The 18,162-nt window shown below is 43.0% G+C and overlaps 1 protein-coding gene across 1 annotated transcript in view; it reads right to left on the bottom strand.

The window, feature by feature from the left end:
- Window positions 1-15,112, bottom strand: part of nrxn2b (neurexin 2b) — a gene marked incomplete at its 3' end in the record, with an annotated part of 382,238 nt that extends 367,126 nt beyond the window's left edge. The window contains exon 1 of the mRNA XM_079804614.1: window positions 14,485-15,112. Coding sequence (XP_079660740.1) covers window positions 14,485-14,899 — 415 coding nt within the window. The 5' untranslated portion in view covers window positions 14,900-15,112. The remainder of the gene's footprint in view (window positions 1-14,484) is intronic.
- Window positions 15,113-18,162: the final 3,050 nt, after the last annotated feature.

Genomic DNA, 18,162 nt, shown 5'->3' with positions numbered 1-18,162 from the left:
CTGAACAAGCTGCAAAATATGATCAATGAGTTAAGCCAACGAATAATCATGTTGTCGAACATTTGTGGCGGCACCTTCACACTGTAAGTAAGAGACACATAAGGACTAGTTCATCTGAAATAATAATTTAGTTTAAAAACAGTAGAAAAGTATATATATATATATTTCATGAAGATTCATAAGAAATGTATTGGTTTAAAATGCATAATTGAGTAATGTTTAGATCTGATAACATTTCAGTATTTTGAGCTTCGAGTCAGATAACACTACATCATAGCATTGGATGTAGTTCGTTTTGAAGTTAGAGACGTTGGAAGCAACACAGTTTTTTGGCCGTGCGTACCATGGGCCCTATTTTAACGATCTGAAACGCAAGTATCAAAGCGCGAAGCGCAAGTAACTTTGTGGGCGGGTCTCGGCGCTGTTGCTATTTTCCCGGCGGGATAAATGGCTCTTGCGCCCGGCGCAAATCTAAAATGGGTTGGTCTGAAGTAGCTTCATTATTCATAGGTGTGGTTTGGGCGTAACGTGAATAAACCAATCCGAGCGTCATCCAACATTCCCTTTAAAAGCAGGTGCGCAAGTTCCATTATGGATTGCTATTATTATGGCGTATTTACCAGGCGCACGCCAGGAGCGGTTCACAGCCGAGGAGACTGATGTTTTTGTAAGAGCAGTGAAAGACAGAGAAGTGAAGTTGTAATGTTGTACATTATGGTAAAGGTGATTTCACAGTCTTTTTTTTTCAGTCTTTCAGTTTTTTCAGTTTTTCAGTCGATTTTTTTTCCTGGTTCTTGACGGACAAACCAATTTGTCAGATGTCCTTATATACATATATGTCTTGCCACTATTGGGCAAACAGGTCTTATCCTTAATTATTACAATTAGCCTGAATCATTTGTAAGCTAGATTTATGCCTATTTTTTCACATCTTCGTGGCACACCACAATGATTTCCGTCATCTCATGTGTTAATATTTATTTAGTGTAACAATTTATGATTTGCAAAAATAACTGTTGCATCTGTGTAGATTACATGAGCAAAGTGTATGTGCGTTGTGCACGCTATACATTATGGTCAAGCATGCGCCCTTAAAATAGCATAATGAACAACGCGCAACGCGCCACTGACTTTAGACTAGGTTTTTTCTGATCAGTGGCGCAATTGTTTAATGGAACAGCAAAATAGCTCCAGGGATTGTTTGCGCCGGAACACGCCTCCTTTTTTGCGCTGAACCGCCCAGGGAGCGCAAGTTCATTCACTAGTTTAGCGACGTGCTTCTGTGGAGGGAAAAGCGCGCTTTGCGCGGGTGCAAAATAGGAATGACACATGCGTCAGTGTACAAAGTCAATTGCGCTGGGTGCAAGATAGGGCCCCATGTCTATGTACAATTAAATTTTTTGGAAGTAAACATTTAAAAAGAAGATTGTTTGGATTGCTCGTGTTTCAAATACTGGTTGCATTTAGACTGACTTCAAAATGTGGTACAGAAGAATTAAAAGCAACTAGGCACCTTCACACTGTAAGTGACGTCAATAAATCATGAATCGCAATTATTTGTCTGATAATTAACCGTCAGAATGAGCGACAGGCCTCGTCAGAGTTAAATCAGAGAGTGTAGAGACAGACGGGTTAGAGACTCACTCATTAACTATAATCATCTGTACCTTTAACTCACAGGCTGAACACCAGCACACACACACACACACACACACACACACACTCTCTCTCTCTGTGTCAGTAATGGGTTTTCTGTTCCTCCTCGTTTAATTTGTAAAATAAATGTACTTTCCTATCGTTGCGTGTCTGCTGTGCTCTGGAGAACAGTATTAAACCACAGAATTAAACACAAAGCAAATAATAAAGCGAAACAGAGACAGAGAAAAGAGACGAGACGAGTCTCAAATTCCGCCATTACAGTGGTTTAATGGAGGGAGGGAATGAAACGAGCGCGAGCTGAAGGCTTCTCAAACTCAAAGCCATTAAAGTCTCCAGAGCCGCGCGGCTGCTTTCAAATGCAAATATGTAGAAAACACCTCAAAGCAGCCGTTTGACCCGCAGAAGAGCGACACGTCAGATGTGTTTAACCCCCCCACTGATTAAACGCTCTAGCGAATGACTGAAGTTAACACATGACCCCTCACGCTCACCGTACACACTCAACTCAATGCGTCCATGCTTTATGATTAGAGTTACTCTCATGAAACAATTAATTCATTATTCTTAGTCACAAACTTTATGTGTCTTCTTGATGTTGTTGTAAACTGCAGATGTTTTGACAATATGAACATAAGTCATAAAGCACTTTAAAGACGCGATTAAATTGATTGTGATTATCAAAAAAGAATAGATGTGGGGCGGGGCTTGATTCTGTGTGTCAGTTGTTGATTGGATGTTGAGATGTGGGCGTGGCTCTCAGAACTCTATGCAGATGAGCGAGGAGGAGGGGGCGGAGCCACAGAGACGACTGACGCTTCACTGGAGCATCCAGTCTGATTAAACATTACCAGCTCGAAACATTAAACGTGTGCACTTCGCTGAAACGCTGATAATGTGTTCAGTGTCTGTTCATCTCCAGATGCACAACCCTATTTCATACATTCACACCCGACACACTACATAAAACCCTAATGCGTATAAATGAGTGATAGCGTTCCTTCAATTATTTATCTAGCTACAAATAAATCATTGCACAATGTTGTACAGGGACTAGTGGGAACATTATCTACTAAATATAAATCAATGAAAGAACTTCCAGAGAGGAAACGGTCTGAATGAAGTGAAGGTCTGACCACATACAGATGCTCATAATCACATGATCATCCCTGAACTACTGCTGACCGCCACACATGACGAGATCCAAGACATTATATATGAGCAATATCACAGTAGATATGACTGTATATGAGCACGGCTGTGATTGGTCTGTAGCTAATCGCTGATATACAGTCATATCTCACGGCCTAGAGTGTAATATTGCCTTTATACAACAGTTCAACAGTGCCTTAATAAATCAGAAACATCAGCGAAGTGTGTTTAAAAACCCTTCCTTCCGCTACGCTACACATTCACATTCACATCGCTTCATTATGAGAGAGAGGTCGGCTAAACGAGTGTACTATTCATTCTTCAGCTCTATAATATGATACCATTATAAATATCATGTGAATGTCCGCTGAGGAAAGCCATATCAGCGCTAAAACAACTTCCTTATGTACAACCAGTCCCTCATAAAGACTGAGATCACCATCACTGACAGACCCTCTCTCAATACCTGATGCAGGATATTATTCATATAACAGCATATTTATATTAACAACAGTATCTATATTAACAACAATAGCCATTATAAAAGACAATGGGAAATAAACACAAGCAAACAATTCAGTCAAACGTACAAAAGCGGCTCTAGCACAGGATTCCAGATGTGTTTGGACATGTCAACTGATATTTCCCACTGACACACAACAGCAAAAGATACAAATAACTGGTTTTAAAGCATTTTATTAAAGTGAGAATACTAACGTGCCTATATCTATATCTATATATACCAACACTCAACACTGAATGTGTGAAGCAGCGCAATCAGACGTTTACAGATGGAGAGAATGACAGATGCTGCAGTTACTATAAAGAAGACCCGTGTGTGTGTGTGTGTGTGTGTGTGTGTGTGTGTGTGTGTGTGTGTGTGTGTGTGTGTGTGTGTGTGTGTGTGTGTGTGTGTGTGTCATAAAGACTGCAGCAGAAGTGCAGACGGAGACTAAGGGCGATTGAATCTGCTGGGATCGATAAGCGCGAGGTAAATAAGGCTCCCGCTGTGGCCAGGCTGCTTAACCAAGGCCTGCACTCGTCAGGTGTGTTCAGATAAAGACAACAGCAGCCAGCCCAACATCTGTTCCCTGACGGAGGCCATATATTACATCCCGCTGCCGGAGAGCAGAGAGGTGGAGTGGACAGCAGGAGTCTGCTAAACATCCTCAGATCAGCAGCTAGAAGAACAGCACCACAGAGCCCGATCACCCCATCACTACTGGCCAATCAGGCCTGTGTATTAAAGAACATCTATTATCTCCATCTGGCTCTAGTGTGCGATGAAAGATGTTCTTCTCTCTCTCAGTGTCAGTGTTTCTGAAACGCCGCCATCTTGAGTTTCTCCAGGAACCAACACGTCCTCATTATAATAATTCATGCGCAGAATAAAGGGGCGGGGCCTGGGTGAGTCAGTTAGTCCTGTGTTGAAACTGGTGGTTATGGTAAGGGGCGGGACATTCCCCAAACACCAATCACAACACACCGCTCCAGCCGACCAATCAGAGCACAGTGTGCTTTACAGAAGGAGGGGCTTCATAGAGACAGGAAGTAAACAGAGCGTTACTGACAGACTGGGAAGAGAGGAGCCGCAACACTGGAGAATATGAGGAGATGATCAACACTCAAGCAGGAAAACATGCTCTAGTAGAGCACAAACACACTTTGTAAAAGGGCCTAATATGGTTTCTTTAACACACAGCACATCTGGGACAGGCTTGAGTGTGTTTTTGTCACATTGATTTAACCGCTTGAGGTACTAATGTACTTGAGGTTAGCATCCTCTCAACACACTGCTGTTCTCCACTAATGCATCAGCTCGTCAGCGAAATGATTACTTTATAATAATATGAAAACGTGTACTGTAGAACTGTCTGTTTTAAATCTGCATCTGCGCAGCCTCACGTGTCAAAACAAACTCCACGAGGCGTCAGTGATGGTTTTCACCGCAGCTTTTCTCACGTATCTTCAGGATGAATCGCTCGTGTCGTCGTACTCACAGGAAGGTTGTTTGGATAAAAGCAGCTGCTACATGAATTCATGTCAATGTAATAATGACGCCTATCTATGTAGATATAGAGACTGCTGAAAAAACAAACCATCTGTCAAAGCCAGAATAAACTAAATTTACCGCAATCCTCAGGGGAGGTTCTGACAGTGTGCGCGTCTAAATCTAGAGACAAATCAAGAGCCCTGTTGCCCGAGAGAGGGGCTTATCATGCTAGTTTGTCTCATTAATATGCTAAATTGATTTATTTCAGTGCATCTCCATCACAAGCAGGTGATGCGCAAGAAAGATGTATGGACGGTGTTATAATTATCTCAGTGATGCATTACTGTCCTTAATGTCCTCCACACTTTGCCATCTCTGTGAACCAGCACTGGACCCGTGTGGAACACTGACGGACAAAATGAGCCAATTTGAATACACTAAAATATGTGTGTGTGTGTTTAGAGTCCAGAGATCTTTTCCAACAACGGCTGAGCGCTGGTTATATTTATAATATTTACATTAAGAGCCTAACGTTACATCTCATTCTGGTTTAGCTGGTCCTCGTGTAGATGTTTAACACAGCCATCTGCCGGTAATTTACACCAGAGACATTTGCTCATAAACCCGCTCTAATCCAATCAGCACGAGCGACTGCACATCACTCGTGTCGTTTAACTGATCGCTCTTAATGTGCACCCTTAATCTCTCGCCCTCCTGCTCCACGCAAATCTGATTTTACATCTGTAATTACAGAAAGAGGCCTGAGATCTCGCGTCTGACAGGCTGGAAGAGCCGCTTCATTTCTGTGAGGAAAACACACATGAAGCAGCATAAAGCAGCCCTTCAGAGCACTGAAACGCTTCTCCATTAACTAACAGCAATGGTTTCTGCACCGCTAGCGTCAGCAAACAGTACTGCAAATAAAAGAAACAATCCTGAACGATCGCCGTCTGCCACTGCTCAGACAAACAGATACTGAATCAACTGCTTACTTGAGAAATAACATGCGTTTCTTAGGGGACGCAAACATACTGTAAGTGTTCTTGCATTAGAAAACAGCTGAACAGAATGCAAAATAATGCAACATAACGACAATTTGACAACATAACTACAGCATAATAGAACATAATGGAATATTATAGGAGCAAATGGCACAGAATGCAACATGATGGAACTGAATGGAACGAAAGAGAACATAATGTAATAGAATGCAACAGAATAATACGGAACATAATGGAATGGAACAGAGTAGAACAGAACAGAATGCAAACACAACACAACAGATTAGAACAGAAATCAACAGAAGAAGAGACTGCTACAGAATCCACCATCCATTTTTCAGGTAAGAGCGGGCTCGGGCTCATTTGTAATTTAATGTGTCTGTCTTCCGGTGTCATTATGCTGCTTGAACTGGTCTTTCTTACCACTATATTTTAAAAGTTTGAATGTATTCTCTTAATTAAACATGCTGGTTTGAAGCAAAAACTGTTTTACAGTTTACTGCACTTTGATATATTCGTCTTGTTATTAGCCAATGAATCTGAAACTGGCCAACACATCATAACTGCATAGCAACACCTGTGAAACTGGCCAACACATCATAATTGCATAGCAACACCTGTGAAACTGGCCAACACATCATAACTGCATAGCAACACCTGTGGAACTGGCCAACACATCATAACTGCATAGCAACACCTGTGAAACTGGCCAACACATCATAACTGTATAGCAACACCTGTGAAACTGGCCAACACATCATAACTGTATAGCAACACCTGTGAAACTGGCCAACACATCATAACTGCATAGCAACACCTGTGAAACTGGCCAACACATCATAACTGCATAGCAACACCTGTGAAACTGGCCAACACATCATAACTGCATAGCAACACCCGTGAAACTGGCCAACACATCATAACTGCATAGCAACACCTGTGAAACTGGCCAACACATCATAACTGCATAGCAACACCCGTGAAACTGGCCAACACATCATAACTGCATAGCAACACCTGTGAAACTGGCCAACACATCATAACTGCATAGCAACACCTGTGGAACTGGCCAACACATCATAACTGCATAGCAACACCTGTGAAACTGGCCAACACATCATAACTGTATAGCAACACCTGTGAAACTGGCCAACACATCATAACTGTATAGCAACACCTGTGAAACTGGCCAACACATCATAACTGCATAGCAACACCTGTGAAACTGGCCAACACATCATAACTGCATAGCAACACCTGTGAAACTGGCCAACACATCATAACTGCATAGCAACACCCGTGAAACTGGCCAACACATCATAACTGCATAGCAACACCTGTGAAACTGGCCAACACATCATAACTGCATAGCAACACCCGTGAAACTGGCCAACACATCATAACTGCATAGCAACACCTGTGAAACTGGCCAACACATCATAACTGCATAGAAACACCAGTGAAACTGGCCAACACATCATAACTGCATAGCAACACCAGTGAAACTGGCCAACACATCATAACTGCCTAGCAACACCCGTGAAACTGGCCAACACATCATAACTGCATAGCAACACCTGTGAAACTGGCCAACACATCATAACTGCATAGCAACACCCGTGAAACTGGCCAACACATCATAACTGCATAGCAACACCTGTGAAACTGGCCAACACATCATAACTGCCTAGCAACACCCGTGAAACTGGCCAACACATCATAACTGCATAGCAACACCTGTGAAACTGGCCAACACATCAGAACTGCATAGCAACACCCGTGAAACTGGCCAACACATCATAACTGTATAGCAACACCCGTGAAACTGGCCAACACATCATAACTGTATAGCAACACCAGTGAAACTGGCCAACACATCATAACTGTATAGCAACACCAGTGAAACTGGCCAACACATCATAACTGTATAGCAACACCAGTGAAACTGGCCAACACATCATAACTGTATAGCAACACCAGTGAAACTGGCCAACACATCATAACTGCATAGCAACACCAGTGAAACTGGCCAACACATCATAACTGTATAACAACACCCGTGAAACTGGCCAAAACACCATAACTGCATAGCAACACCTGTGAAACTGGCCAACACACCATAACTGTATAGCAACACCCGTGAAACTGGCCAAAACACCATAACTGCATAGCAACACCCGTGAAACTGGTCAAAACATCATAACTGCATAGCAACACCTGTGAAACTGCCAAAACATCATAACTGCATAGCAACACCTGTGAAACTGGCAAAAACATCATAACTGCATAGCAACACCTGTGAAACTGGCAAAAACATCATAACTGCATAGCAACACCTGTGAAACTGGCCAAAACACCATAACTGCATAGCAACACCTGTGAAACTGGCTAACACACCATAACTGCAAAGCAACACCTGTGAAACTGGCCAACACATCATAACTGCAAAGCAACACCTGTGAAACTGGCCAACACACCATAACTGTATAGCAACACCAGTGAAACTGGCCAACACATCATAACTGCATAGCAACACCCATGAAACTGGCCAAAACACCATAACTGCATAGCAACACCCATGAAACTGGCCAAAACACCATAACTGCATAGCAACACCTGTGAAACTGGCCAAAACATCATAACTGCATAGCAACACCCGTGAAACTGGCCAACACATCATAACTGCATAGCAACACCCGTGAAACTGGTCAAAACATCATAACTGCATAGCAACACCAGTGAAACTGGCCAACACATCATAACTGCATAGCAACACCTGTGAAACTGGCAAAAACATCATAACTGCATAGCAACACCCGTGAAACTGGCAAAAACATCATAACTGCATAGCAACACATGTGAAACTGACCAACACATCATAACTGCATAGCAACACCTGTGAAACTGGCCAACACATCATAACTGCATAGCAACACCCGTGAAACTGGCCAAAACACCATAACTGCATAGCAACACCCGTGAAACTGGCAAAAACATCATAACTGCATAGCAACACCTGTGAAACTGCCCAAAACATCATAACTGCATAGCAACACCTGTGAAACTGGCTAACACATCATAACTGCATAGCAACACCAGTGAAACTGGCCAAAACATCATAACTGCATAGCAACACCAGTGAAACTGGCAAAAACATCATAACTGCATAGCAACACCTGTGAAACTGCCCAAAACATCATAACTGCATAGCAACACCCGTGAAACTGGCCAACACATCATAACTGCATAGCAACACCAGTGAAACTGGCCAAAACATCATAACTGCATAGCAACACCTGTGAAACTGGCCAACACATCATAACTGCATAGCAACACCTGTGAAACTGGCCAAAACATCATAACTGCATAGCAACACCTGTGAAACTGACCAACACATCATAACTGCATAGCAACACCAGTGAAACTGACCAACACATCATAACTGCATAGCAACACCCGTGAAACTGGCCAAAACACCATAACTGCATAGCAACACCTGTGAAACTGGCCAACACACCATAACTGTATAGCAACACCCGTGAAACTGGCCAAAACACCATAACTGCATAGCAACACCCGTGAAACTGGTCAAAACATCATAACTGCATAGCAACACCTGTGAAACTGCCCAAAACATCATAACTGCATAGCAACACCTGTGAAACTGGCAAAAACATCATAACTGCATAGCAACACCTGTGAAACTGGCAAAAACATCATAACTGCATAGCAACACCTGTGAAACTGGCCAAAACACCATAACTGCATAGCAACACCTGTGAAACTGGCCAACACACCATAACTGTATAGCAACACCCGTGAAACTGGCCAAAACACCATAACTGCATAGCAACACCCGTGAAACTGGTCAAAACATCATAACTGCATAGCAACACCAGTGAAACTGGCCAACACATCATAACTGCATAGCAACACCTGTGAAACTGGCAAAAACATCATAACTGCATAGCAACACCCGTGAAACTGGCAAAAACATCATAACTGCATAGCAACACCTGTGAAACTGCCCAAAACATCATAACTGCATAGCAACACCTGTGAAACTGCCCAAAACATCATAACTGCATAGCAACACCTGTGAAACTGGCCAACACATCATAACTGCATAGCAACACCCGTGAAACTGGCCAACACATCATAACTGCATAGCAACACCCGTGAAACTGGCCAACACATCATAACTGCATAGCAACACCAGTGAAACTGGCCAACACATCATAACTGCATAGCAACACCAGTGAAACTGGCCAACACATCATAACTGCATAGCAACACCCGTGAAACTGGCCAAAACATCATAACTGCATAGCAACACCTGTGAAACTGGCCAACACATCATAACTGCATAGCAACACCTGTGAAACTGGCCAACACATCATAACTGCAAAGCAACACCTGTGAAACTGGCCAACACATCATAACTGCATAGCAACACCCGTGAAACTGGCCAACACATCATAACTGCATAGCAACACCCGTGAAACTGGCCAAAACCTCATAACTGCATAGCAACACCTGTGAAACTGGCCAACACATCATAACTGCATAGCAACACCTGTGAAACTGGCCAACACATCATAACTGCAAAGCAACACCTGTGAAACTGGCCAACACATCATAACTGCATAGCAACACCTGTGAAACTGGCCAACACATCATAACTGCATAGCAACACCTGTGAAACTGGCCAACACATCATAACTGCAAAGCAACACCTGTGAAACTGGCCAACACATCATAACTGCATAGCAACACCCGTGAAACTGGCCAACACACCATAACTGCATAGCAACATCCGTGAAACTGGCCAAAACATCATAACTGCATAGCAACACCTGTGAAACTGGCCAACACATCATAACTGCATAGCAACACCTGTGAAACTGGCCAACACATCATAACTGCATAGCAACACCCGTGAAACTGGCCAAAACACCATAACTGCATAGCAACACCTGTGAAACTGGCCAAAACACCATAACTGCATAGCAACACCTGTAAAACTGGCCAACACATCATAACTGCATAGCAACACCTGTGAAACTGGCCAAAACACCATAACTGTATAGCAACACCTGTGAAACTGGCCAAAACATCATAACTGCATAGCAACACCTGTGAAACTGGCCAAAACATCATAACTGCATAGCAACACCTGTGAAACTGGCCAACACATCATAACTGCAAAGCAACACCTGTGAAACTGGCCAACACATCATAACTGCATAGCAACACCCGTGAAACTGGCCAACACACCATAACTGCATAGCAACATCCGTGAAACTGGCCAAAACATCATAACTGCATAGCAACACCTGTGAAACTGGCCAACACATCATAACTGCATAGCAACACCTGTGAAACTGGCCAACACATCATAACTGCATAGCAACACCCGTGAAACTGGCCAAAACACCATAACTGCATAGCAACACCTGTGAAACTGGCCAAAACACCATAACTGCATAGCAACACCTGTAAAACTGGCCAACACATCATAACTGCATAGCAACACCTGTGAAACTGGCCAAAACACCATAACTGTATAGCAACACCTGTGAAACTGGCCAAAACATCATAACTGCATAGCAACACCTGTGAAACTGGCCAAAACATCATAACTGCATAGCAACACCTGTGAAACTGGCCAACACATCATAACTGCATAGCAACACCCGTGAAACTGGCCAAAACATCATAACTGCATAGCAACACCTGTGAAACTGGCCAAAACATCATAACTGCATAGCAACACCTGTGAAACTGGCCAAAACATCATAACTGCATAGCAACACCTGTGAAACTGGCCAACACATCATAACTGCATAGCAACACCAGTGAAACTGGCCAAAACATCATAACTGCATAGCAACACCTGTGAAACTGGCCAACACATCATAACTGCATAGCAACACCTGTGAAACTGGCCAACACATCATAACTGCATAGCAACACCCGTGAAACTGGCCAACACATCATAACTGCAAAGCAACACCTGTGAAACTGGCCAACACATCATAACTGCATAGCAACACCTGTGAAACTGGCCAACACATCATAACTGCATAGCAACACCCGTGAAACTGGCCAAAACACCATAACTGCATAGCAACACCTGTGAAACTGGCCAAAACACCATAACTGCATAGCAACACCTGTAAAACTGGCCAAAACACCATAACTGTATAGCAACACCTGTGAAACTGGCCAAAACATCATAACTGCATAGCAACACCTGTGAAACTGGCCAAAACATCATAACTGCATAGCAACACCTGTGAAACTGGCCAACACATCATAACTGCATAGCAACACCCGTGAAACTGGCCAAAACACCATAACTGCATAGCAACACCCGTGAAACTGGCCAACACATCATAACTGCATAGCAACACCTGTGAAACTGGCCAACACATCATAACTGTATAGCAACACCCGTGAAACTGGCCAACACATCATAACTGCATAGCAACACCCGTGAAACTGGCCAACACATCATAACTGCATAGCAACACCCGTGAAACTGGCGTGAAAACCCGTGAAAACACGGTAGCAGCTGATGTAACACAATGGAACACAATGAAACACAATGGAACACAATGGAACGTGATGGAACATAATGTAATCAAATGCAATATAACACAACAGAATGGAACAGATTACAAAAATATTGACTATTTTAAAAACTTTTTCGAGAGGGATTAACTGTGCATTCAGATTAACAGCTGAAGTTCTGTGACAATAATTAGCTTGTGTTCTGCTGAACAATATCAAGATCAGTGTTTTTTACACTAAGGTTCAGTATGTTAACATTAATTAATTAGGTATCACGACCTAACACTGAACAACCATTTGACTGCATTTATTAATCAAACTTGATTAGTATCAAATGTTGAATTCAAATTGTTAACCATTAAAACACATTAATATATGTAGAAATGAGCCAAAATGAATAAATGCTATGAAAGCTGCTCATTATTAGTCCATGACACTGAATGCCTAAACTAACGTTAACAAACGGACCTTTAGTTCAGTAGAATGTAGAAAAATGGACCACTAGCTCGTCAAACAGAACCTCATCTAAACCTGAAGGGGAAACACTAGAACAATAGAGTCTTTGCTGAAGATTTCCCAGGGAAATAAACCTCTAATGCTGAAACGAACACAGAACTCACACAACGCCTGCCGTGCCCGTTTAATGAGATTACTCCCGCTGTGTCATTCGCAGAAAGTCAGACCGGATAACTCAAGTATCTGCCCACAAGCCGCTTTACATTTTCTCAAACACATAGACATGGAGTGAAGGAAAACGCATCTCAATATCTTTTCTCAAAAGGACAAATGCTTCCTGCGGTGCTGCATTGGTATGCTGCTCTCAGTTTTGCCGAGAGCCAAGCGGAATCAAACCCTCCACGACCTCCGACTCACATCCCAACACAGAAGAGGGAGAATACTGACAAGCAAATGGAAAAATACACAGCAGAATCTCAGTTCCGTCTCGTGAAATCCATTAACAGAAGCAACACAGGTGTCCCCTGCAAAGGGTCTGTACATATATATGCAATATTACATACATATATATATGTATATATAGTTGAGTGCTTAAGTTTTAATAAAATTTTTGTCTCACATAAGATTATTTTTAAGTACTGCCCTTCAGAAACTACATAAGCTGTTTACAAGCATATTTCCCACAAGACAAAATCATTTTCTTCTAGACCACTGATGAATGTTTGCAGCTTTTGTAATAGTTGTGTATGAACGTGCATGGAATTAACTGCTGGAAATGGTTCAAATATGCAGGAGATGCTGGAAAACCTGAGAATTATGTTTTTTTTATCAAGAACAAACTATCACAAAACATACAAACACGCAAAGGTGCAAAAGCATGTCAGATCAGTTAATAGTGTCTGTGGAATAGAGGGAAATATGTGAAAGAGCTTCATCAGGGCAGGACTAAATACAAAGAAATCTACATGTTTATGGTCCCACTTATTTTCTTAAATGATAAACATCTGGCATGATCTTGCATATAAACTAAAACTCTGACAGAATACCTTATATACATAAATATAAATGTGTATTTGAATAGCATGTTGTGCTTTTGGTCTTAAAAGGGGAAAAGGTGAAGGTGCCATGATTCAGAAAGCCAAACCAACAAAAGACAGAAAGAAAGAGTGTGAAAATGAAAAAAGAACGGGCTGAGATAATAGGTGAAGAACAGATAAGATGAAGAGAAGGGGACAATGGGTCTGTAGGAGAGAGTAACAGATGAGTGTAGACGAGTACAAAATGGATCTCGCCCGAGAAACTGGATTGCTTTCTGGAACTGAAGACAATTGGGAGAGCGATTGGGAGAGAATTGAATGAAACTTGCTTTAGAAGAGAACAGAATATAAGAAGCAGTGATTCATCTAACTTAGGACAACCTGAACCCTCTAAAGGGCCGGACACAAAATGTCCATTCAGAACAGCAACTGGGAGAAAGAGAAACTCTTCAGCCTCTCTTTGGAAGCATTTGTCAAGGGTTCTGTCAGCACGACTATTGCAACAGTCTGAGCGTGTCCGATCAATGGCATGAACAGAAGAATGAAGCACATCAATACACACAGGCTAAATGAGAGTCTATGACTGAAATCAAATCCCCTGGCTGAGGCTTACCTTCTTTGCAGTATTTTCCTCGGAAGCGTGTGTGCGAGCAGTCGCACTGGACCTCGCCGAACTGGACGGTGCAGTATCCTCCATTGAGGCAGGGGTTCTGCTTGGTGCACAGATACTCCAGATCGTTATGAATGCCGTTGCTGTTGAGGAGAGTGGGAGGCATCTCGCCCACCTTCAGATTGGAGATCAAACCCATGAACGGAGGCTCGTATTTCACCGTGCTGGACGTGAGGGCGGACAGACGTACGTCCGGCGGAATGCCCCCTACGAAAAGGTCGCTGACGACGGCCATTTCTTTGCGTTTGGAACGGACTTCCGCCACTTTGGTTTCCCCGTCCACCATTAGCATGGTCTCGCGGTAGTTTCGGGTGAGCAGAACCATGTGCCAGCGGTCGTCGTTGACGCGGGTCTCCATCTGCAGGGTGGCCGGTTCGGCGCAGTGGATGGCGAATCGGAGCTGTAGGTGTCCGTCGCCAATGAGCAGCTCCAGGAAGTCACAGTTCCCGCCGTCGTCCAGGTACAGAACCAGCGCCTTGCTCACGTTGGTCTTCAGGCTGAAGCTGAGCTCCCCGATCGATCCTGCTTCCCAACGGGCGTAACGCGCCCACTGGCCGGGGGCGCCGCCGAACTCCAGGGCCCCCGCTGACAGAAACAGTCCAGCTAACAGCAAAGGCCACAGGGGCCAGAGAGTGGACCAACACCGAGGCTTCATTTCACCCACGCTGATGATACCAGCTCAAAAACCTCCTTCTCTGAGATGGCAGACTCTGAGAGATGCAGACGGCTGAATTCCCAACGCTGCCGGATCAGCAGACGGGCTGCCAGACGGGCCAATTGTTCACTTTTGCTTTCTCTCTCTTTCTTGCCCTGCTCCTCTTTATCCAGACTCTATCCGTCGTCTCTCCATTGGTCGGTGCATCAGGCACAGGCTAGAGGTGGATGAGCGATAAAGGGTTCCCAATTTAGGTGTTCTCTGAAACTCGTTCAGTCGAAGAAGAGATTTCAAAGCACTGCGATTGAGGTTTCCTTCAGGACACGGTTTCTAAAGGAGACGGAGAGGTGTGATGCAGTGATCTGGTGTCTAGTGGACCACAGGTGATGGTCATGGTTGAGTCTTTATCTGCGATTAGTGTTCTTCCAAACGGCCTTGTTCTCACACGAGGAACCAGTACTGCCCTCCCGATTGCAGCATTCTCCAGGCCTACAAGACAAAAGGGAACATTAGATTAGCGACAGCCTTACGAAACACAACCAGACAGGGTCAGAGATTTGAGATGCATGCCGGGCGTCACCCTGCTTGACATTCATTCATCTGAGCAGACACTGACGCCTGAGCTTTGAAAGAACGTTCACACCTGCCTGTGGTGTTTCAAATCTGATCAGGCGTTTCTGTTCACTGTAAAAATGCTGCATGGTAAATCACTTGTGCCATTTGTTGGGGCAGTTTTAACCAGCTTTTGGAGACCAGTGAACACAGCGCTCTGGCTGAAAACTGTGAAAATGGCAGTCATGTTTCAAGAAAACAGCACAATCGCTCAGGCAGACATGTTCGGTGAGACAAACTCATTCTCGGTTCCAGACACTCTATCATCTCTCGTTACGCTGATGTATCTTAATGAAGATCTGTGCTGAACGCTGATGTTTATATTACAGCGCTGCTCTAATCTCATAAAAAAAAAAATGGAGTCGTTGTCTGGAAAGCCTGATTGCTGCTCTTGACCCGTCGGCCTTCACTAAGACCTGCCCATTATTTCTGAAGAGAGAATATAACTGCCCGCATGAAGCGCTCACAATTAAACACTCGTCGTCCACCACCAGATCTCTTGGCGTAGCGCATCAGCCTTTATTGGGTGAACTATTCCTTTAAATGCTTGCGATTCTCCTCTTTTTTAAATCACTCTATAAATGTTTAACTTCTGCCACTGAATTAGACCACTCCCATCAATTTAACCACACCCGCCAGCCCAAAACCCCAATTTCAGCCAACCTGATGTGCACAAACTGAAGAGTATTCAGATGATGTTCTTTAAATCACACCTGCATGCGAGATTATTCTAGAAAGACTGTGTCCGCTAGTGTTGTAGTACTTGAGACCCGTCTTAAGACCATTTTTTGATGGTCTTGGTTTTGTCTTGGTCTCAGACTTGGAGGATTTGGGATTTTATCTCAAGACCAGTCAAGACCACAACTGTAAGGATAGCACTAAATTGCCGGTGCATTGTCTGATTTATCATCATGAATGTGATTTGATGTAAAACGTACTGCTTAAAATGCAATCAATAACTTCTTTGTAATTTATTTTGTTACTGTGCTGCCGGGTTCAAATCAATGCAGCATTGTCTCAAAAATGCCCAAAATTATTATAAATGCCCACAAATTCTGAGATTTCGTTTTTTTTTATATAACATAGAATATAATTAAGCAATATCGCAAGAGAGCTGTTTTCATGAATATAACCGTAATTGCAAATTATATTGATTTATACAAACGTTCAATAAACAAGAAGTTAATATTAAATGACATTTTAAACTGTGTCTTTGCTAATTCGGCAACGTTTCGTTATTAAATGAATCGGCTGCTTTGAACAAATCGGTTGAATAAAGGATTCCGTGACTGTTAAATAATGTTAATGTTTTAATGTTAAATGAATCTGAACATTATTTATGCAGGTGTAATTGTACCAATTCAGATGCAACTTTTGTGCCATGAGTTTTATTGTCAGTGATTTGATTGGTAACAGCGCTATAGTGTCTTACTGTTCTAATTGTGTTTATTCATTAAATATTAGGCATTTCTCAGACAGTATATATGGATCTTTTAGATTAATTCAAGGAGTGCTGGTCTGGTCTTGACTCGGTCTTGCCCTGTAAGGTTATTTTGTCATCAAACACCAGTCTAATAGTCCCTCCCCGAGTAAAGCTGTGATCGTTGAGTAAATGAAGAGTCCAACATCCCACATGTCACTTTTCAGTTAATTAAGTGCATCATCCGGGTATTTAAAGTGCACTTTTTCCTTTTGTAATTCCCAGTATGAACGCACTAATTACACCATTTATCCAGCACAGAAAAGCACATGCAATTGGGACGCACCTGCATAGCTCAATGTTTTCCTGTGTAATATAGGCTAAAAAATCATGCTGCAAAAGGGTATGTTAATATTGAGCGACCGCACTGAGCAAATCCAGCCATGTTGAACGCCGAGCCGTTTATTGAAGGGTCAGTGATTGTCAGATGATGATAATGAGCCTCTTCATGTGTATGAATATATAATGTCTACTTCAGAAACAGCAAGCACTTATTCAACCTCCACGTGCCCCACGGGTCACACCACAGAGAGTGTGTGAGACAGGAAGACGTGCCTGTTGAATACGGTGTCGGCAGCACCAGGACGAGTGTTAATATCTGCTTTTACACTTGGGTAAGTTTGTGTGCGCGCGAGAAACTTAAACATGATCTATCGGGTTATTTTCTGGTTGGCTGCTCTGGTTCTGTTCAGTCATTCTGTGACCAGCAGACCATTAGGTCCATATGTGCACTTCCTCTTCCACAGGAAACACTTTTCACTGTTGACCTCTGACCCTTCAATGCAATGGAAAGCAACACAAGGAAGACAGACTCTGTTTTTCTGCATGTCTGTTGAGAGAGAGGTGATTTTTTGGGTTCAGTTGCCTCTTTTCA

The sequence above is a fragment of the Gobio gobio genome, assembly GCF_949357685.1.
Source record: "Gobio gobio genome assembly, chromosome: 2".
NCBI lineage: Eukaryota > Metazoa > Chordata > Actinopteri > Cypriniformes > Gobionidae > Gobio > Gobio gobio.
Note: the sequence above shows the minus strand (reverse complement) of the source record. Positions and strands in the feature narration are given on the sequence as shown.